Source organism: Branchiostoma floridae, chromosome 8, assembly GCF_000003815.2.
Source record: "Branchiostoma floridae strain S238N-H82 chromosome 8, Bfl_VNyyK, whole genome shotgun sequence".
In the NCBI taxonomy this organism is placed as follows: domain Eukaryota; kingdom Metazoa; phylum Chordata; class Leptocardii; order Amphioxiformes; family Branchiostomatidae; genus Branchiostoma; species Branchiostoma floridae.
In genome coordinates, this window is record NC_049986.1 from 7780232 (window position 1) to 7798924 (window position 18693).

General features: G+C 37.9%; 1 protein-coding gene and 1 long non-coding RNA gene across 2 annotated transcripts; both read right to left on the bottom strand.

Moving 5' to 3' along the window:
- Nucleotides 1-2803: 2803 nt before the first annotated feature.
- Nucleotides 2804-4861, bottom strand: LOC118421559. Its single transcript, XR_004831849.1, has 4 exons — nucleotides 4772-4861; nucleotides 4381-4430; nucleotides 3979-4227; nucleotides 2804-3394 (listed from the first exon to the last, which is right to left on the bottom strand). It is a non-coding gene; the product is annotated as an uncharacterized LOC118421559 (long non-coding RNA).
- A 457-nt stretch (nucleotides 4862-5318) lies between these two features.
- On the bottom strand, nucleotides 5319-18608 carry LOC118420667 (dolichyldiphosphatase 1-like). The gene is made up of 9 exons (XM_035827559.1): nucleotides 18424-18608; nucleotides 16590-16690; nucleotides 13525-13609; nucleotides 12627-12723; nucleotides 11744-11842; nucleotides 11232-11322; nucleotides 10745-10782; nucleotides 10285-10374; nucleotides 5319-9828 (listed from the first exon to the last, which is right to left on the bottom strand). The coding sequence occupies exons 1-9, from the start codon at nucleotides 18530-18532 to the stop codon at nucleotides 9792-9794; spliced, it is 747 nt and encodes a 248-aa protein (XP_035683452.1). The 5' UTR covers nucleotides 18533-18608; the 3' UTR covers nucleotides 5319-9791.
- Nucleotides 18609-18693: the final 85 nt, after the last annotated feature.

Sequence of the window (18693 nt, forward strand, 5' to 3'; positions counted from 1 at the left end):
GTACTCGGTTTATTTCAAACATACGTATTCATACATACAAATATTATGATATAAGCAAAGCTGAAATTATGGTACCTGCTTTTCTGTGTCTCGAAGTAAAAAGGGAAGTTAATAACCATGCATTTGTGTGCATGAAACTGCAATATTTGTCATTTGATTTATGTATGAAAATACTGGTGTAACTTACATCGACTATGATTGTTCCCGTTTCTTTCCTTTCTTGCAAACGACAATCTTAAGTCCGTCTATAGTTTCATCAGGTTGGTAGATCAATTGAACAAAGTTTTCTTCGTTACGCAGCCTTCTTTAATTCTTCAGTTAAAGTTTTGACGACCATTTGTCGCCTTCATCAGTATAAAAAATGATTATAGACAATGTTATGTGTGTGCAGATTTATAATTCAAGGTTTTCCTGAGTATGATATAAAGAAGCAATTTTGCCTTACCGTAGTCACTCCTACAGCCACCAAGTCCAGCGGTACCATACCGCCCCGCCCGTCCCTCTGTTGTTGGTAACTTTACCAACAGTCCTTCCTTCTCAGTCATGGTGGGACTGTCCATATCGTCTTGGTAATCACGGCCGTCGCTTTCAGACCAAGGCCTGTACACTCCTAGCATCACGAACAGGAACCTGATCATTCTTGGACTCTCAACGATTCCACGTCCTTCGTCACCCTCCTCTAACAGACCTAAGGAAATCTCCATATCTCAAGAAAACGGAGTTTACAGAAGGAGGTATTTTACGTAGTGAAGTGTGGAATTAGCCGTTCAGTTTGGCCTCCGATCTTGCCTGGCACTGGCAAATTTGAGTTGTGGCGAATGCGATTCGAAATGGAGAAGTCCTCTAGTGCTAATCGATTGCGTTATGGTATGATGTCATACTTCCGTTATTGGGATTCTGAAACTACACCTTACGACATGACTTGCTCATACGAGAGACCGTATACCATTGTTATTCAGTTTTTTTGTTCAATAGTATATACTTGTTTGTATGTACCTAGCATATGTCTTTGTCATATCGTTGCCAATAACGACTGAAGCTCTCTTCACCAGGGAGGTTGCATTTGTAAAGATAATTCACCTTTATACCGTTGGATTGAAAAACAAGGTATTTTGGAATATCAAGTAGATGGTAGTTTCAGACTGCAATATTTTGAAAATATTAATATTGCAATTCAAATCCCTTGATATAGCTAAAACAGTTTTTGAATACAACGGATATAGGTTACCCCGCGGATAAAGGTTTGTTAGCGTGTACCAGTGTTTGTAACGATGTTTACGGTTCAACAGCCTAACTGAAGAAACTGTGAACTGATTCCACCGTCCTTATTGCAGTCTCCACTATCAAACCTTGGAGATATGTACGAACAAGCGGAATGAATACATGTAATGAATAATGTAGCCAAACGTGTGCCTTACTCAGCCTATAAAGTTTAATGTATCAAAATCATTCTCACGACATTGTAAACTGTTAAATTGAGCGCAACGAATCTAAATCAATTGTGTACACACTACCCTCAAGCACGCTTAAGACACCACATGAATTAAATCTATACGGATATGCAGCTTGTACGCTTCATATTCAGTACAGACCTGGTGTGTTACGCATATGCAATACATCAAACTCCGCAATACAATATTTGGGTGTTTCTAAAAGCCTCTTTAACTAAAAAATAAGCAGACCCATGCCACCTTCAACATATGTATAAGAAATAGAAAGAAACAAGCTTTTTAAAAGTACTACCACAGCGTCATAGAGCGGTTACCGTCCAGATAACCTTAAAATATCCAAAATGTACATTTCTACTAAGATCACAAAACCCACTTATCATTAAAATCATTGCCGGGGCTATTCATTAGCCACTCCTTTGAAATAGGTCACCCCAGTTGAAATCTTTATCCAGTATACCACTGAAACAACAAAGTCTGAATTATCATTAATGTATGCACATGAAGTTATGATAGATATAGTTTTATATATACACCAGACCTTTTTTATCTTTAGACGTTATTGTATAAGTATCTGCTTGTTCCATTGATATTAGCCCTCAGGCACGAGTTTGCATATGAAGATTTGATAAGTATAACGTTATAAGCATAAAATCGTGTGGCCTTCATATCTTGATCACCACGGCGTCAGCAACTTTCTGGGTTTGCAAGTCTTTCTTGTAGGACTTATAGTGCTATTGACCTCATATCATAAACATACCAAAAACCATGACGATCCGTCAACACGTTTATATTTTCTCATTAATTATGCAAATGAGACCGTCATTTGCATAATTAATATGCATTGATATTTCTCCCTTCCTCATCTATATATGTGACAAGTTTGAAAGTCCTATCATGAAATGCAGTGGATTTATAAACTTTCCTCATTAATTATGCAAATTAGTTGCTGATTTGCATAATTGGTATTCCATTGTGTACATTGTTACTTGGGCTATCTACATACCAAAAACCATGACGATCCATCAACACGTTCTCGAGTTATTCTCGTCCAAAGTTTGAAAGGAAATCGGCGACTGCAGTTCCAAACAAGCCGCTAGGGGGTCCAAACTTAAAGCACTTACTCTCTGCCCCAAGGGCTATCTACCACTCAAAAATCATAACCACAGCAGGTCCAGAACACGAGATAAAAAAAAATTGAGGTTTTGCTGCAGTACCTTAGCAAGCCGCTAGGGGGCCCATTATCGAGCTTGACCTTCGTTTTCCCGACCCCTACCCACCTACCAAATATTATTGGGATCCATCAAAGGCTTCTTGAGTTATACTGTTAACACACAGACAGACAGACAGACACACAGACTCACAAGCCTAAAACATAACCTTAGCCATTCTGGCAAAGGTAATCACTGAAAACATCACATTCCCTATGCCGTCAAAGTACAAAGTACATTCAAGACCTTAAAAATTTGTTGATTACAGCTGAAGCTAGTTTCGTCTCCGACGTGAGCCATAAGGCCAAGTTGAAGCTGGGCTCGAAGGCCGAGTTGAAGCTGGGCTCGAAGGCCGATTTGAAGCTGGGCTCGAAAGCCAAGTTGAAGCTTGGAAAGTTGAAGCTAGGCTCGAATGAACAGCTGGAGCTGGGCAAGTTACGTTCAAAGTTATGTTCAAAGGCCGAAGCGAAGCTAAGTCTGGGCTCGAAGCGGAAGGTAAAGGTGAATGTGAATGTAAAGTGTAAAGTGTAAGATATAAAAAAACGCAAACGCAAATGGTAGAGACGAGCCCGCACCAAACCCTCTTGCTATAGCATAGGCAAGAAAAGTGAAAGAAATTCCGAATTCTACAAGAAATCCCGCCGCATTCAGAGCTTGTAATTGGATTTTCAGCCATTTCAGAAACATCCACTACATTGTGTTGATCGCTTGTTGCGGTTGTGTAGATGCTTTCGCCTATAAAAGAAAGTAGAAAATATCATCAAGTATAGATGTAATCAAATGAGGGGCTCTTGCGTTATTATGATACTTTTTCTATAATGTAAAACATATAGACATAAAGTATATACACGCGGATCAAATTTTCAACAACCACTGTCGCCTTCTTCAGCATCAATACTGATGACCAATCACTTCCGAGAACGTAAACTCGTTAGAGTTACAGGTCTACATGTGATCTTATTAACACGTGATCTTGCGGATAAGTCACGTCAGCAATTGGTCGAACGTGCCAAGAAGTTTATAACGCCCATCGTATCTGTTTAGTGATGGCTGGAGTGCCCTGTAACTCTCATGACTTTACGTTTAAGTTATTTGGTAATCAGTATTGATCCTGAAGAAGGCGACAGTGGTCGTTGAAATTTTGATCCCCACACACACACACAGGCACACAATATGCGAGCGAACATACGTATATATACATACGGTCACATACATGCACAATACGCACACGTACAGTGCACACAATCACACGCGTACGCATACTCTTCCTGCCCCATTGGTTGTGCATGAACGAATACAAATGTATGCATATGACTTACCATGTTTCCTTCTCAGATTATCGGCAGCAGACTGTAGGCCTGCTGAGATAAGTGCCTGTAACAGCACCTCCACAGTTGCCTGGTCTCCCTTCTCTCTCTTCCAGGTCTGCAACACATCCATACAGCAGGACATGGCATCAGGGTTTCTACTCTCAATGTTCCTGGTGTCTTGGATGTCGAGGAAGAATGCCAGGTCCTTGTAGTCAGCACTGACTTCCTCTTTGACGCCATAGAAGTAATATGATACGTCTGAAACATGTCAACATAACATGAACAATACTATACAAACAGGCTCGCTCCAACAAAGCGTCGCCAATATGAACATGCAACAACAAGTACTAAATTTTTCTTTAAAAGACGGAGTGATAATGAATAGCATGGCACGTAAAGAAAATACCATACCTTTTTCCATTCTTGACAACTTCCCCTTCCTTCGTTTCACGACTCAATACCTGCAACACAAAAGACTTTTAGATAGACCTAAGAAACGGCCACAAATGTCGAAGTTTTTTTGTCTTGTCCCAGGATTTGTTACGAGACTCTAAAGAACTGACTAATCAAGGTAACCTTTTCAACAAAATACAGTTGAATCGAGTACGATATATCCACGGCTGTACAAAGAAATTCTCTTATTTGCTTCGTTAAATCTGTTGTATGTAACAGGTGCTGTACTTGTTTGAAACACCCGGAAAGACCTATGACGTATTCAGCTCACATTCACGTTATTCACAGACATCCATTTGACAATACACATGTATAACCATTATGATAAGTACAAAAATTCAAGTGTCACCTTTGAGATGCGAAACGCCAGGTGTTGAGATGTGTTCTGTCGACAGTTCCTGTTTCTCTTAACTAAGAAAGGTACGGAAAGTCCCTAAAGGTCACAACAATACTGCGCATGACTCCTCAGCAAGAGATCAAACTTTGTTTGATAACACTTGAGTACAGCCCAATGTACACACTTGTGTTGACCATGTGACAATTGGCACGTCACAAAGTTAAAGACTGCAATGTAGTTACTGCGCTACTAGAATTGACAATAGCAATACATGCTTAGTTCGTACAATACAATACAATACAATACAATATTATACCAAACAAAAGAAGTAATTATTGATACGATGCAGCTCTTTTACGCTTGAGTGTGCTTTAAATGCATTTACTGTATCAACAGGTTTCACCAATCAGCACCCAGTAACTTGTTATCTCAACAGCCAATCAGCGCCAAGAAAAACTTTTTTCAACCAATCAGCGCCCAGCAAACATTTACCATCTCACAACATTAGTCATGTGCAGCACCCATAACATGCCAAATGTTTAAAAAAATCATGAGACGATTTTTGTTTTACCTTCCTTTTATTTATCTTTGAAAAACAGATAATTAAGACAAATGAATCCTAATACATTATGTATCAGCACCATAAAATATTCATAGATAAATAAATCATTGACTGTAGCCCTGTTTGGAGTACATAACATTGAATACCAAAATATTGCAAGTTATAAATCCTTAAATTACAAAAAGGCCAGCAGAAACTATTAAGAATCAATAAATCAATTAATAAAACAATGCAACCTCTTAGATGTACAATCATTATTGAAAAATAGATATTGCCTGGTACAAAATGCGGTGAAGTCAATGCAACCCATGATATAACATCTTAAAAACTACTCATTATAGCAACCCTTATTATGGTTTCACATCAAGGAACCATTTTTGGCGACGCCTGAGGGGCATAGCCTTCTTTACAGTATTGTCCTGCTTCCATATGGTGATTCATTGATCCCATTCTAAATACACAAGTACATCCAAACAAGTTTTATATATGGATATGATATGCATAATTATTGATTTTGGACTTTTTGGGGACAAACATAATTTGTTTCCACATATAACCCACCACATGCAACAATGCTACTTCAAATTAAAAAAAAACAAACCTGGATACTCAGAATACACATGCATGTTGAAAAATAAGCAATCTTATTGCAAATCGTAGCTTTCTTTTTGGCGACACCTCAGGAGAAAAGCTACTTTGAGCACTTACATCTGATCTAGGGTCGCCAGAGTATTTTAACTGTAAAATCAAGTTTTGGCTGCTTCCATTAAAAACAGCCAAGGTATAACATTGTGTTTACCTTGCATTGAACGCACATAGTTAACATAGTTCAATTCTACATGTACAATGTACATCTTTGTGTTCTTCTTTTTTACTGCAAGAAACACTCAACTCAGACAAAATTACAGTTGTTAAACAATATTTCAAAAACTACACCAATCAGGACATTGGTTGTCTTGATATCTTACACCATTCAATTTCTATGGCAAACAAATCCAATCCAGATATTTCTTCATCTTCATTGCTACATTCCCAGTCAACTTTTTATCCTACAGAATTTGACAGTTTTTCTTCAACTTTGAAAGTGAAATGGTCTTCCCCACATCAAAGCAGGTAGCATGTCTTCCAGAGACCTTTTCAATGACCCCATTGCATGCTGGGAGATGCAGGGCAATATGGGTAGTGCTGAGGGCAAATTTGCATTGTCATGGTAATGCTGTTTTTGCATGCTACATTACCCATAGTGCTCTGCAGATATGGATAAGGATGCTACACTACCCATAGTGCTCTGCAGATATGGATAAGGATTGTCATGGTAATGCTGTTTTTGCATGCTACACTACCCATAGTGCTCTGCAGCTCCCAGCATGCAATGCAATCTGTCAAAAAGTTCATTACATATTCCTCATAACACCTTTCATGTACAATACCTGCGCACAACTGTGGAGACACACAATCTTATTAAAGATCTGTTTGGCACAACAGTGTATAAAACAACATTGTAGGGATTTGTGTATGTACATAATGGATGCTTCAAAAGTTGCTAGTAACAATACCCAGTTAAAATCTCTTTCTGCGGTAGAGAGAATTGCGCCTCAAAGTTAGATCAATTTTTACGATTATACCAGTCTTTGCTACATACTGTCATTGTATCTGGCTATTGTACATATCAAGTGCATGGTTTATACTACCTGCATGCATACAAGTCAACACATTGAAATAGCTCTTTATATGACCCTATGTATTGATCTTGAAGTTTCAAAACAAGTCAACTAGCATTGAAACCCACACAGAAAAAGTGCTGCTGTTAAAAATACTAATGGTAAAAAATAAAGTACATCAAAAAAAAGTTACAAGGCATTCGTATGGTGCATCCTAAAAGAGGATCATGAATTGTAAAGTCCTTTGACTGCAAGTAGCTTCAACCCACATATTTCTATTCTGCTGACATAAATTGCCTTCACCACACATTTTCTTCCTTCTCGGTATCCAAAGGAATAATCAAATGATTTGCAACAAGCGTACAACATCAACTTGCATAAAATGGTTAAAAATTCCAGCCTCAACTATACATCAATGTACTTGTACAACAACTGTCTCTTCCTTTTATTTGTCCAGTTATATAGTGTAGAAAATTTGGAGAACTCTTGAAACTCAACTGGCACACTGTACAAAACTCTTGATGAACTGGTACAACAATGCGATTTCTGAAGAGATCCATTGTTCCTGATATATACGTCATGTGCACTGTCCTTGCCCTCAGTTCTTCCTCAACAGTGTGGGATGATCTCTAAGCAGATGTTTGTAGGAAAAATCATTTTCGTAGCTGCCCATTCCTACTACAAACTGAGAAAGACAGTTTTTAACAGATATGTGCAGCTAGGAATACTTGTACATAATGACTTAACCTCCAAACATCTGCTTGCTAAAGATTACAACCTTGCTTGGCAGGGCCCTGCTTGGATGGAAAGGAGGTCTGGGTCAAACCATTTGCTTCTTGGGGGTATGAAAAGAGGATATGGATTTCTGTATCTATTTCTGATAAAATGCAAATATTTCTTTACAAATGTTACTTACATGCATCATCAAAGTCTCACACAAAGAAACTGCTTCAAGTTTTCTTAAGTCTTTCAATTTTGGAAAAGAATTCCCCTTTGCTTTTACATGCAACAAACTAGAAGCCAAACCTAATAAATCCCTATGTGATTCTATACCATTCTTTACACTGTAAATAACTTTTGGAAGAACATTTTGCTCTCTGTGAAATAGTTGCACACATCCACAAAGCCACATTGTTCTGGAATATATATATATATCTTTTAGGTCTCCTCTTTTATTAAAATTTTTTGCTTCATACTACACCAACACATAAGCATGTGCGAGGCAGAATGCAACACCAAAAAAAAGAAGACAGAGTGGCTTCAACTTGTCCTGAGTGCAAATTTGGCCCAAATCGGAAAGTAAGGAGCTCCACAACAATTAACAGTCTTATTGTAATATACATTTGGCAAGGAACGTATTTTTGCACAGAAACGGTATACCGTTCTCCAATTGTCATGGATGCCATGTTGGAAATGCTTGGCGCAAAAACCTCTTTTAGCTCTTTAACGTTATCATGTTCCACAAGAGAGTTTTCGTGAAAAATCGTCGTAACAGACAAACGCCTGCAAGTTTTCCATAGCAAGTCCCCTCCGATATCAGGTAAACGCATCCAAGTTAACCCAAGAGGGCGCATCCTTGGATTTGGCTTGCTTACAGTCTTTTTTTGGCGATGCCTTAGGGGCGGAGCCTTCTTGAAAGTTTTCCTACTGAGCATTGCAGCATCTTCCACCAACAGCAGAAAGGCATCTCTGGCGCCCATACGATTTTTGAAATGTGGCAAAAGAAGTACCAGGTCGATGCCCTGAGTGATCGCAACTTGACTTCATCTACTCTCACTTCAAGTACAAAGCCTAAAAGGCAGTGAAGGTTTACCCTGATTCTGGAATGGTACGTTCCTAACTCAAGTTTATAATGTAGACGATAGCCCTTTTTCAGGCATGTGTTAAATGCCTCAATAATAACAGCTACAAACGACTATTTTTCTTTCTACGGTTTACAACTAGCTCTTCTTTGCAGCCATTTTATTGTGGAATGGATTCATTTCAACTGGTCTCTTTATTAGCATCAACACCAGAAATACTGTACACTCCTAAATCTTTTTGTGACTTTTTGATAACCATTTCTAAAAGATCTTGTTTATAATGCTCACCTTTTATTTGGTGAAAGTAAATTTTGAGTATGCAACAATCAGGTGAATGCACAGAAATGTGCTTCTTTTTTTCTAGCAAAATGGACACGTCTTATGATATGCTCTGCTGTATCTAACTTTCTAAATTGGAGGAGACTGACCTTATTTTAGAGTTGATTTCACTAAAAATGAACATCTGACAATGGCTGTGATAACTGATAGATTCCTATCATAAATAATAATCTTATTATAGAATTATACCAAGATTTCATCTAAAATGCAACTGAATTTCTCCACAAAATTACTTAGAAAATCTTTCAAAAGACCAGCAGTGATACCGCTTTGAGTATGTTGAATCTGTCCATCTTGAAGTAAAAAAAATTGCCCTAAAATTATCCTAAGTTTATTGCCTGACACTGTATTTTTATATCTGTATTCTTTCCGCTTAATTTCTCGATTCTTAAAAAGCTAAGAAAAATGTTTCTCTCCTTGACTAATCACACATGACAGGGTGTGCTCCCCCTGCAGAATTTGATACTGATGCACCACACACCACTACTTGTACAAGCCGTCCTGGCGTTGTTGGAAGATGCTAGCCTTGATCACTTTTTAAACAAGCCTGTGGCAGACTTTGTTATAGCAATGCTGCACCAAGGCTTAACACCTAACCAAACCACAACACAAGCCCTATGATGATATCTTGTCATGGGAGATGTCTTTGCCTGTGCTGCACCAACTCTTCATTGGCACTTGGTCCCCAACTTGCGATGCCTGGTCCTGGAACAAAATTAGATATACACAACTCAACAAGGACTATTAATAATAGATGCAAGGTTGGACAAGTCTACTAGTCCGATGGTCCAGGGCAACTGAAAGTGCTGATGGGGCAAGTCTTACCCCACTTGCCCGATCGGACAAGTAGGATTTTTCCACGAGCGAGGTTTACTTGATACAGGTATGACTTGGTGTTACTTTTCAGTCATGGCATCAAGCATTGGTCAACACAGTAAAATAGAGTCAATGATAAAAGAATTACATTGATTGCTGGAAGGGAAAATACATGGAAAAATGTCATTTTAATTTCTGACAAGTGAAAAAATGGTTTGGGCAAGTAAATTTTTTATATGCACTTAGAAAAATTGTCCAACCCTGAGATGAAATGTAATAGGCAACAAGGAACAGGGGATCTAAATTTAGATAAGCAATAGAAAACATATCAAACATATTACCAACCTTGCTTCAGCTCTTGCCGCAGTGTACTCAAACCACAGGATGTTAGGGATGAGAGTGGAATCTCGAACCATGAAGAGTTCACAGATTGGCCTTAAAAAAACAGACACAAAAAGTAAGTAACACAAGCCCTTCTACTCAAAGCATACCCTTCCATCAATTCAACTTGCTCATTCTTCTACTTTCTCAGAGGAGTGAAAAGGCCATTTACATTAGAGCCTATCAACCTTCCCTCAACGGAGACGGGGGCCGATACCAACTTCCAAGCACCTTTGACCCTTTGCTGACATCACACTTCCGGTCTGGATGTGTGACGTAGGCTTTGGGTCATCACAACTCGAAAAGGATCAGAGGACTGATCTAAAGCTTGTTGGCAAATGCTTTATTTTTGTGTATGGTTATAAAGTTTAAAATTGTATCATATTCTTCAATTTTGGTTCTAGAAAAGAGGTCTGGTACTTACCATGCAGCGATCATGGGAAACCATGGGGTCAACGCCAGCTAAGGAAATGACAAAACAACAAACCTGTAAGTTACCATATTGCCCACAATTAGTAAAACACAGCACAAAGGCAGATTGATCTATGCCAAACAGCAATTACTAAAGAAACTTCATATGACTTTGCAAACAGTCAGACATTTCAGGTAGAATCAAGTACCTTTCTTCAGTGACACCTGACCGTTTCCAAAATCATACCCAGTTGCTTGAGTAATTGCTAGTTGGCATATCTTATTACCTGGATATATAATCTTCATCAACAACAAGAAATCTATACTTAGAGAATCTTACTTCAATGAAGAAGGATCACCAAACTACAGGCATAGATTGGAAGTTGGTCCTACCAGTACCACATGAAAGATAAAATTTGTAGACTTGACCACAGTGACTATACAATTTTATGCCACTTCTGTAAACTGGGTTCACAATTGATGAGGTGCACCTGCCTTACCTGTACAATGGCAAACCACACGATGCCTAGAGGAATGCCTGCTACAGCACCTGCTGCCACCTGTACTGTGGTGTGGTAGCGAAGGTAAACCCTGTGGAGAATTCAGACAGCAGCTGACATCAAGAACAACTTGTGGAATAGATAATGAATATATTTGCATTCATACCGTATTCTTTATCTATGGACCAACTGTGCTGCTAGTTTCTGTCTTACAATAATCTTATTATTCACTATATAAGGCAGTAACTGTTTGTATAACTGTACTGTAAGGATATAGGCAGTTTAATACTAACTCTAGTCAACCTTGGATCTGGAGGTCAAAAAGTCAAAATTCTTTGCTGGTTTTCAAGGGGCATGTCCTTGGTGCTGATTGGCTATCCAACTGGCAACAAGCAAATGTCTTGTGGTGATTGGCTTAGATTGGGGATTTAATCTGCAAACTTGGCCTATCAGTTGGCTCATATGGGTCCTGCTACACTGGTATATTTTGTCTCAATACTATCTGTACTTACCTACTATAGGATACAAGCATGGACAGCAGAAAGACTCCCACTGCTGTTAAGTGTTTCCACATGTTTTCTAGTAGAGTGCTGGTGTAAGACTGGTGCAGTCTGAAAGACGAGAGAGGAAAAAATGCTTGTCAAAAAAAGAAAAGAAATGCGCATATATGATATTCTAACAGTCTTTACAGTTGTGTTTTTTTTCTCTATAAGACATGATGAAAGTTGCGGTTAGTACTATTATAGAACTCTTAAAACTTGTAATGTACAAATAGGGCATTTTTAGGACTCCTGTGAAATCAGAAAGGTAATATTCCAAATAAATGGTTTGAACAAATCATTTTGTTATGGGAGAATGCAACAAACTACAAAATTCTAATAATACTTATGTTCCTAAGATGGTATTGCCCCTTTTTTCTATTCAAAAACCAGCTTGTCTTTTTGATTTTATACACCACATGACTTGCAACTGCCTTCAAAGTTGTATTTGGTATAAATATGAAAAATGTTTATCAATCTCTAAAACATCATTAATGTTAATGCTACACAAATAGTTTGTAACACTAGTAACTGTTCATATTTATCCACGGGGTAACCTATATCTGCTTTTAAAAGAAAACAGGATATTTAGGGATATATCAAGTTGACGAGTGGCAGTTTCAAATTGAAACACAAAAACAGTGATCTCAAAAATTGCACTTTGAAACCACCGTCTGTCGACTTGATACCTCAAAATACCGCTTTTTTAAAACAACGGATATAGGTTGCCCTACGAATAAAGGCAAACTGGCGTTACACATGTGTAAAATGTTAATAGACAATTATTAACTTTAATGATATACACAGATCCATTGCAAAATATCCAACGAAGATGCTAGGATAGTGGAATTCATACCTCACATACAGGAAAAGGATGATATATGTAGAGAAGAACCACATAAACTGGGCATGGCTGGATGGCATTCCATACTCACTGAAGACTACAGAGTGACCTGAAAACAGAATACTAATGTAATATGCATAAAAACCATGTGATACAGTAATAAGAGATATCAAAGACTTAAGTTATATAATTCTACTGTTTAAGTTCATCAATCTATGATATCCATAGCCTGGTATCTAGCCATATTATAGCTCTTCTGTAAAATACGGTATTTGTGGAGAGGACAGAAGAGGCTCGGGAGATATAATACGGCTGGATACCAGGCTAGAATATCCAAGCAGACATAGGCAGATTTGTGGCTTTTTTTAAATCTCTGGCTTGCTCAGATGATCACTTCCCTATTCATAATCCTAGCACCCATCTATGTTAAATGTTTGGCCCTTTCATCCTTAATTAACTTGGGTTTCTCTGACTTTTTGTAATGGGGAATCAAACTTCTGAAGCTTTGCCAATCAGACCTCTTGCCTATATTTACATGAATATTCAAATGCTACTATTCAGTCAGGTGCAAAACTATTTGGTGATCAGAGGAGCAAACAATTTCTGGGATACAAGAGGAAATTTTGCTCCTTGTAAAGTTGTATGTACACATATGTACCTCTGAATGCTCCATATAATAGTTACTCAAGCTACTGGATTTTGAGTTAGGAAATGGTCAGACGTTTCAGACAGCATCCAATGCCTTTCGTCAGTGACGCTGTCAATCTTTCATCAGTAACACCAACAATAGATATCAGATGTTGTCTGAAACATCTCACCATTTTCCAAATCATATCCAGTTAATTTAGTAACTGCTATTTGGTATACATATCTTATCTAATTACTTGGATGTCTATCTTTATTGACTTACCTCTACATGGTCTGGGCTCACGGATGAGGTGCTTTAGGACCCAGTTAACAGCTTCATTCAACAGGATGCCTGCTAGAAAGGATATCTACACAAGAGGGAAAAAGGCATAGTAAAGGCTATATTACTCGGCTTCAGAGAAGTACAGTACATCTTGAAATTTCAGTGACCTGTCTTGCAGTGCGTTACATCTACCGTCATTGCCTCCACAAAATTTATTAATGAATGAATGAATGTACCTTAATTGTACATTTTTACCCGACTGAGCTAAGTACAGGTCACAACAAGACAAAACATAAAAAGTATCACAGATCTAGTCTAACATTTGGCTTCATCTCTCTTCTTGGCAATGGTAATGGTGAAAATGTAGGACTGTATGAGTTTAGCTATGGTCGGTATGTCAAAACGCATGAGGAATATAAATTTGTCTGTGCTACTCATGTGTCTAAAGTGAGGGAATCTACTTTCTATATATATGTAACTAAATAGAGCATTTCTATCATAGACATACATATTACAATCAGCAATAAAGTGCACTTCATCTTTTACCACGTTTGAAGTACAAAATTGGCAAATTATGAAACTAAAATTGCCCCCTTTCCCCTCTTACTGCAACATTAAGTCCCAGAGAACTTGAACTGATTTGCAGTAATTCTAGCACTCACACTGCTTCACATAAACTAACAATACAGTCCGTGGAGAAGATGGCACACCTGGCAATCTATTTATAGCAACAGGGGTTATTTTTAGTGACAAGGGTTATTTTTAGTAACAAGGGTTATTTTTAGGTAGGCACCTGGCACTGGTACTGCACTGCAGAGAAGATGCCACACCTGGCATTCTACTAATAGCAACAAGGGTTATTTTTAGTAACAAGGGTTATTTTTAGTAACAAGGGCTATTTTTAGTAACTAGGGCTATATTTAGCCCACCTGCCAGCTCAGGCAGACACCTGGCACTGGTACCTACATAAAGACAGATCACATGTGCCTGCCTGATCAGGGGCTTGAATAAATTCTCTAAATCTTTGGATGAGTATCCTTGCTGGAAAGCATGTGTAGCAAAATCAGAAATTTCTTCATGCCCTCCATTAAAATGACAGAGGTTTTTATGACTTAAAGACCCCCCCCCCCCAAATTCACAACAATTGTTGGTAGGATAGAGTCCATTCCAAGTCACCATGCGGATGTTTGTTGCCATTGTTTAGTACTGATTTTAAAGTTTTGTAATTATATGTCTAGGATATTTGATACTTCAGAAATATTTCTAACACTGTTTCAACTTTATAAATATTTCCCTGGTCCTGTAAAACTTTGGAAATATTCATGGTGTGGAATTGGATACTTCTAATGGTTTCTAAATAATGATAACAGCATTCTACCATTATTTACCATTTTCAACCATTTTCTACCATTTTTGTAAATGGTTCAGTGGTCTGGGAAGATAGTAATTCACACATCCTTGCAATGGTTGGGTGCCATGCAACAATGGCCCACCACAAAGGATCCACCAGTGCCCAGCTGTGAAATCTAAAAATATAAAGAGGCAACAATAGGGCTTACTTTTATGGGGGCAATAAATTAATTTTACCATTTGGTAAGTTTACAAATATTTGTAAATGTAAAAGAATCACACAGAGGTTTCACAATTATTCTAAATAAAGATATTTTTGTACAGTTACTTTCAAAATGTTTCTAAAATATTCAAAGAAATTGAAATAGATGAGTATTTTCTTACTCAATTTTTTAAAAAGAATCTAATTATCTTGGCTTAGATATTCTTTTATTCAAAATAATTCAGACTTATTACAAATATCACCTAAAAACCCTCATGGTGACTTAGAATGGACTCTAATTAAAATTATAAAGATATTTAGGTTGGGTACTAAAAAGACTTCCATGACTGTCTTTGAATATGAGGAAAAAATGTCATGTTTCCTGTTTCCCAACTTACCCTAGAAAAACCTGTTGACCCTTGACATTTTTGGGAGGTGGGCAGTGGATTGACAGTTAGCCTGCTTCCTATTTAAGTAAAAAAAAAAACTGCTTGTCCTATCTAATGAAGGATAAATATATCCACAGTACAGATTTGTAACTATTATGCACAAAATTAAAGTTTGACAATGAAAATATAAGTGTCCCAATGCATTCTAGTACATGGGCATATAAATGTATAACTATAAGGGGACCCTTTATGAGTGATTACTGAATTAGCATGAATGGAATAAAACTGTGACTGATATGTTACCGTAAATTCATTTTATTTCTGCATGGGTTTAATTCCGTGGTTCATGTAGGACGTTTTTACAGTGCCTTGCAGTTGAAACAACTCTATACATAGTGTAGCACAATAGTTATACAAATGTATCTGCAGTTTTAGTTCCATATCTTTTACTTATTCATAAGCTCCTGACATAGTAAATACAGACAAGTTGATTAGGACTGGCAACTTTCCTATGCATTAAATTCTTTGCTCACCTGTGAATATTGTAGGCCACTATACAATGTATCATGTGACAAAATGCATAAACAATAAGACCATAGTATGTCTATGACAAATGATTTAAAAAAACGAAGTGCTGTTCAAAATCAACCTTGATCTTTATTCTTTAAGACCTTTTCACATATCATCACAATCCAACCAGACCTTCTTACTTTAAGCTATTGCTGAAACACACAGACACACACACACACACAGACACACACACGCACACACACACCATTACTCCATATCTTTTAGTAAGGTTGTACTTATTTATGGTCTCTTCTATCTCCCGACATAGTAAATACAGACAAGTTGATTAGCACTGGCCACTTTAAATTTCCTATGCATTAAATTCTTGAATCTCCCCCCAATATTGTATGGTATGTGTGTTTATTTTTGTTTGTTTGCCTTTTTGTTTGTTTTTCTTGGTGTGTATTCATGTTTATTTCCACCTGGCCTGGATCCAAATTTGTTCCTGGATTGAGTTGTATATATCATGTGACAACCCCCCCCCCCACACACAGACAGATGTACCAAAAACAATAAAGCTGAAGGTACAGTTACATGTTTTTCTGCATACTTACAGTATGTAGTTCTCTTCTGAACAGCAGAAGGGTTCCAAACCCCACCAAGATGAACACTGGTGTGAGACTGCACCAGGCCAGACCCTTGCCGATCAGGTCCCCTGTCAATCAAAACAAAACACAATCATATCATTAAGATCTTAACTAAAGTTTTCGCAGACAAAAAGGTCCAGGTTCAAGTCTGGACCTGGACCTGATCCTCTGGACCACTATTTTTAGGGCACAATATTCGAAGCGCATTACTTTCTTTTCACAGCTTTTACTCCCCCAACTGAAGCCAGGTACCCATTTTTACAACTACGCAAAGCGAGGAAAGTTTTGTTATTTTTTTGAGAGCTTTTCTTAAGGACACAACATCTAACAATGAATCGAACCTAAGACCTTAATGATCCTCATATGCCCGCTATGGCGCTACCCTAAACCATTTCACAACACTATAAAGTGGATTGTTGATAATAATCAACAAAGACCAATAAAGTGGCAATAACTCTTTACAATGACTTTGACTAGATCAAGAACAGGCAAGCTGGAAAAAAGCTGGGATGGGTTGGAAAAAAAGACATTGCTACATAAATGCAATTAGAAAATTTTTTTCTTCAATTAATTAGCACTATTCATCTAATGTGATATGTAAAAATGAATTAACAGTTTTGAATAATAAATATTAAGGATGCTTCATAAAATATGACAGCATACTACTTCACAACCAAATTTTCATATGTTGGTGAGATGTGATAGTAACTATGACTAAGAGGGTGAAACATTTGTTTTCCAAGTTTATGGAAAAAAAGGATTACGTACATGTGCTGTTGTCGATCAGTGCCTTTGCAACTTGTGAAATTACGACATATTTGCCAATATTTTTATTTGTACTGCAGTTTTGTTTCAACCAAGAACTCAAATCACATTGAAAATACCTCCTTTCCACTCCCACAAAAAATCAAATCCTCCCCAAAATTAATTTATTTCTAGCACTCGAAGAAAAAATCTTTGCGTCCCCACTACAGAAACCCTACCATCTGTTAGTGTTCACTGCCGAGGTGTTGATCACTTTCCTGCAGGTTGGCCCCTGATTTAACATGCTTGACCTTAAGCCAATACACCCTGCTATTTTTAGCCGTACTGTTCTATAAATAGACTGCACAGCCACACCTTAATAGGGTAGCTGGGGACACTTAGCTAATGAACTATAGCTGTTTGGTGGTGCGGAATACTTAAGTCTATATGTTCAAGTCTTGAGCAGTTGATTCATTGCAAACTGTAATATCTTTCTATACAATCATAAATGCTACTTCATATGCATTCACTGTCATATTATTACATGGCTTGTGCCAGATGCAAGGAAAAAGCATTTTTTTTACATCTTAGAAATACAACACAGGTGAGAAAAGTGCAGAGATTTGCGGTTTCTAACATGTAAGAGATAAGAGATCTTTTACCCACAAGTTTACCATTCACAGTTTGTGCCTTAAATCAATGATTGACAAATGTCAACACACCATATAAGGGCATCACCTCACTAGATGCCCTGCATGTCACCTAGGCTAGATCAAAGTTTGAAACCCAAATTCTGGGCGTGTAAAAATCTCTGTGAACTATGCACAATTTTGAAAAAAAGGGGTTAAATCGTTAAAAAAAGGAGGATTTTGAATGAAGGATTACATCATAGTCCAGGTGAACTGATTACTAGATGATCACCTGAACTGCCTGCTTCTTGGAAAGGACGAAAACGTGCATGTGTCAACACCCAATTTTTTTCCACGTGCAAAACAGAGCTCCTCTGGGCTCCCGGAGCGCCGGATCTTTTGCAAAACGTGAGAAAAGTCGTCCTCACCTTCTTCGTACTCCACATGTGTGAGGGAGATGGGTTTCCACCGTGTGGTTTGCTCGGAATACAGGTTTTCTTCTCCCCAAACCGGCAGGCACTCACCCTCCGCAGCCATCCCGATCCTAGCCCTGCAAATCTCGCGAGATCCCGGCAAATGACGGGACTTCAGACGAGACTTCCGGATAGATTTGTCCATTCTATAAAAGGGGAGTTCCGAAATAAGAAGAAAATATTTCCTCTGTGCCTACCATCAAAAGAAGAATTGTGAAATAACAC

Excerpts from the sequence above, each read along its gene's own strand:
- LOC118420667 (XM_035827559.1), bottom strand. The coding sequence starts at position 18,532 with ATGGCTGCGGAGGGTGAGTGCCTGCCGGTTTGGGGAGAAGAAAACCTG. Across the intron at positions 10,783-11,231 it reads TGTGGTTTGCCATTGTACAG|CTGGCGTTGACCCCATGGTT; the intron begins GTAAGGCAGGTG and ends TCATTTCCTTAG. Across the intron at positions 9,829-10,284 it reads GCGGCAAGAGCTGAAGCAAG|GACCAGGCATCGCAAGTTGG; the intron begins GTTGGTAATATG and ends ATTTTGTTCCAG.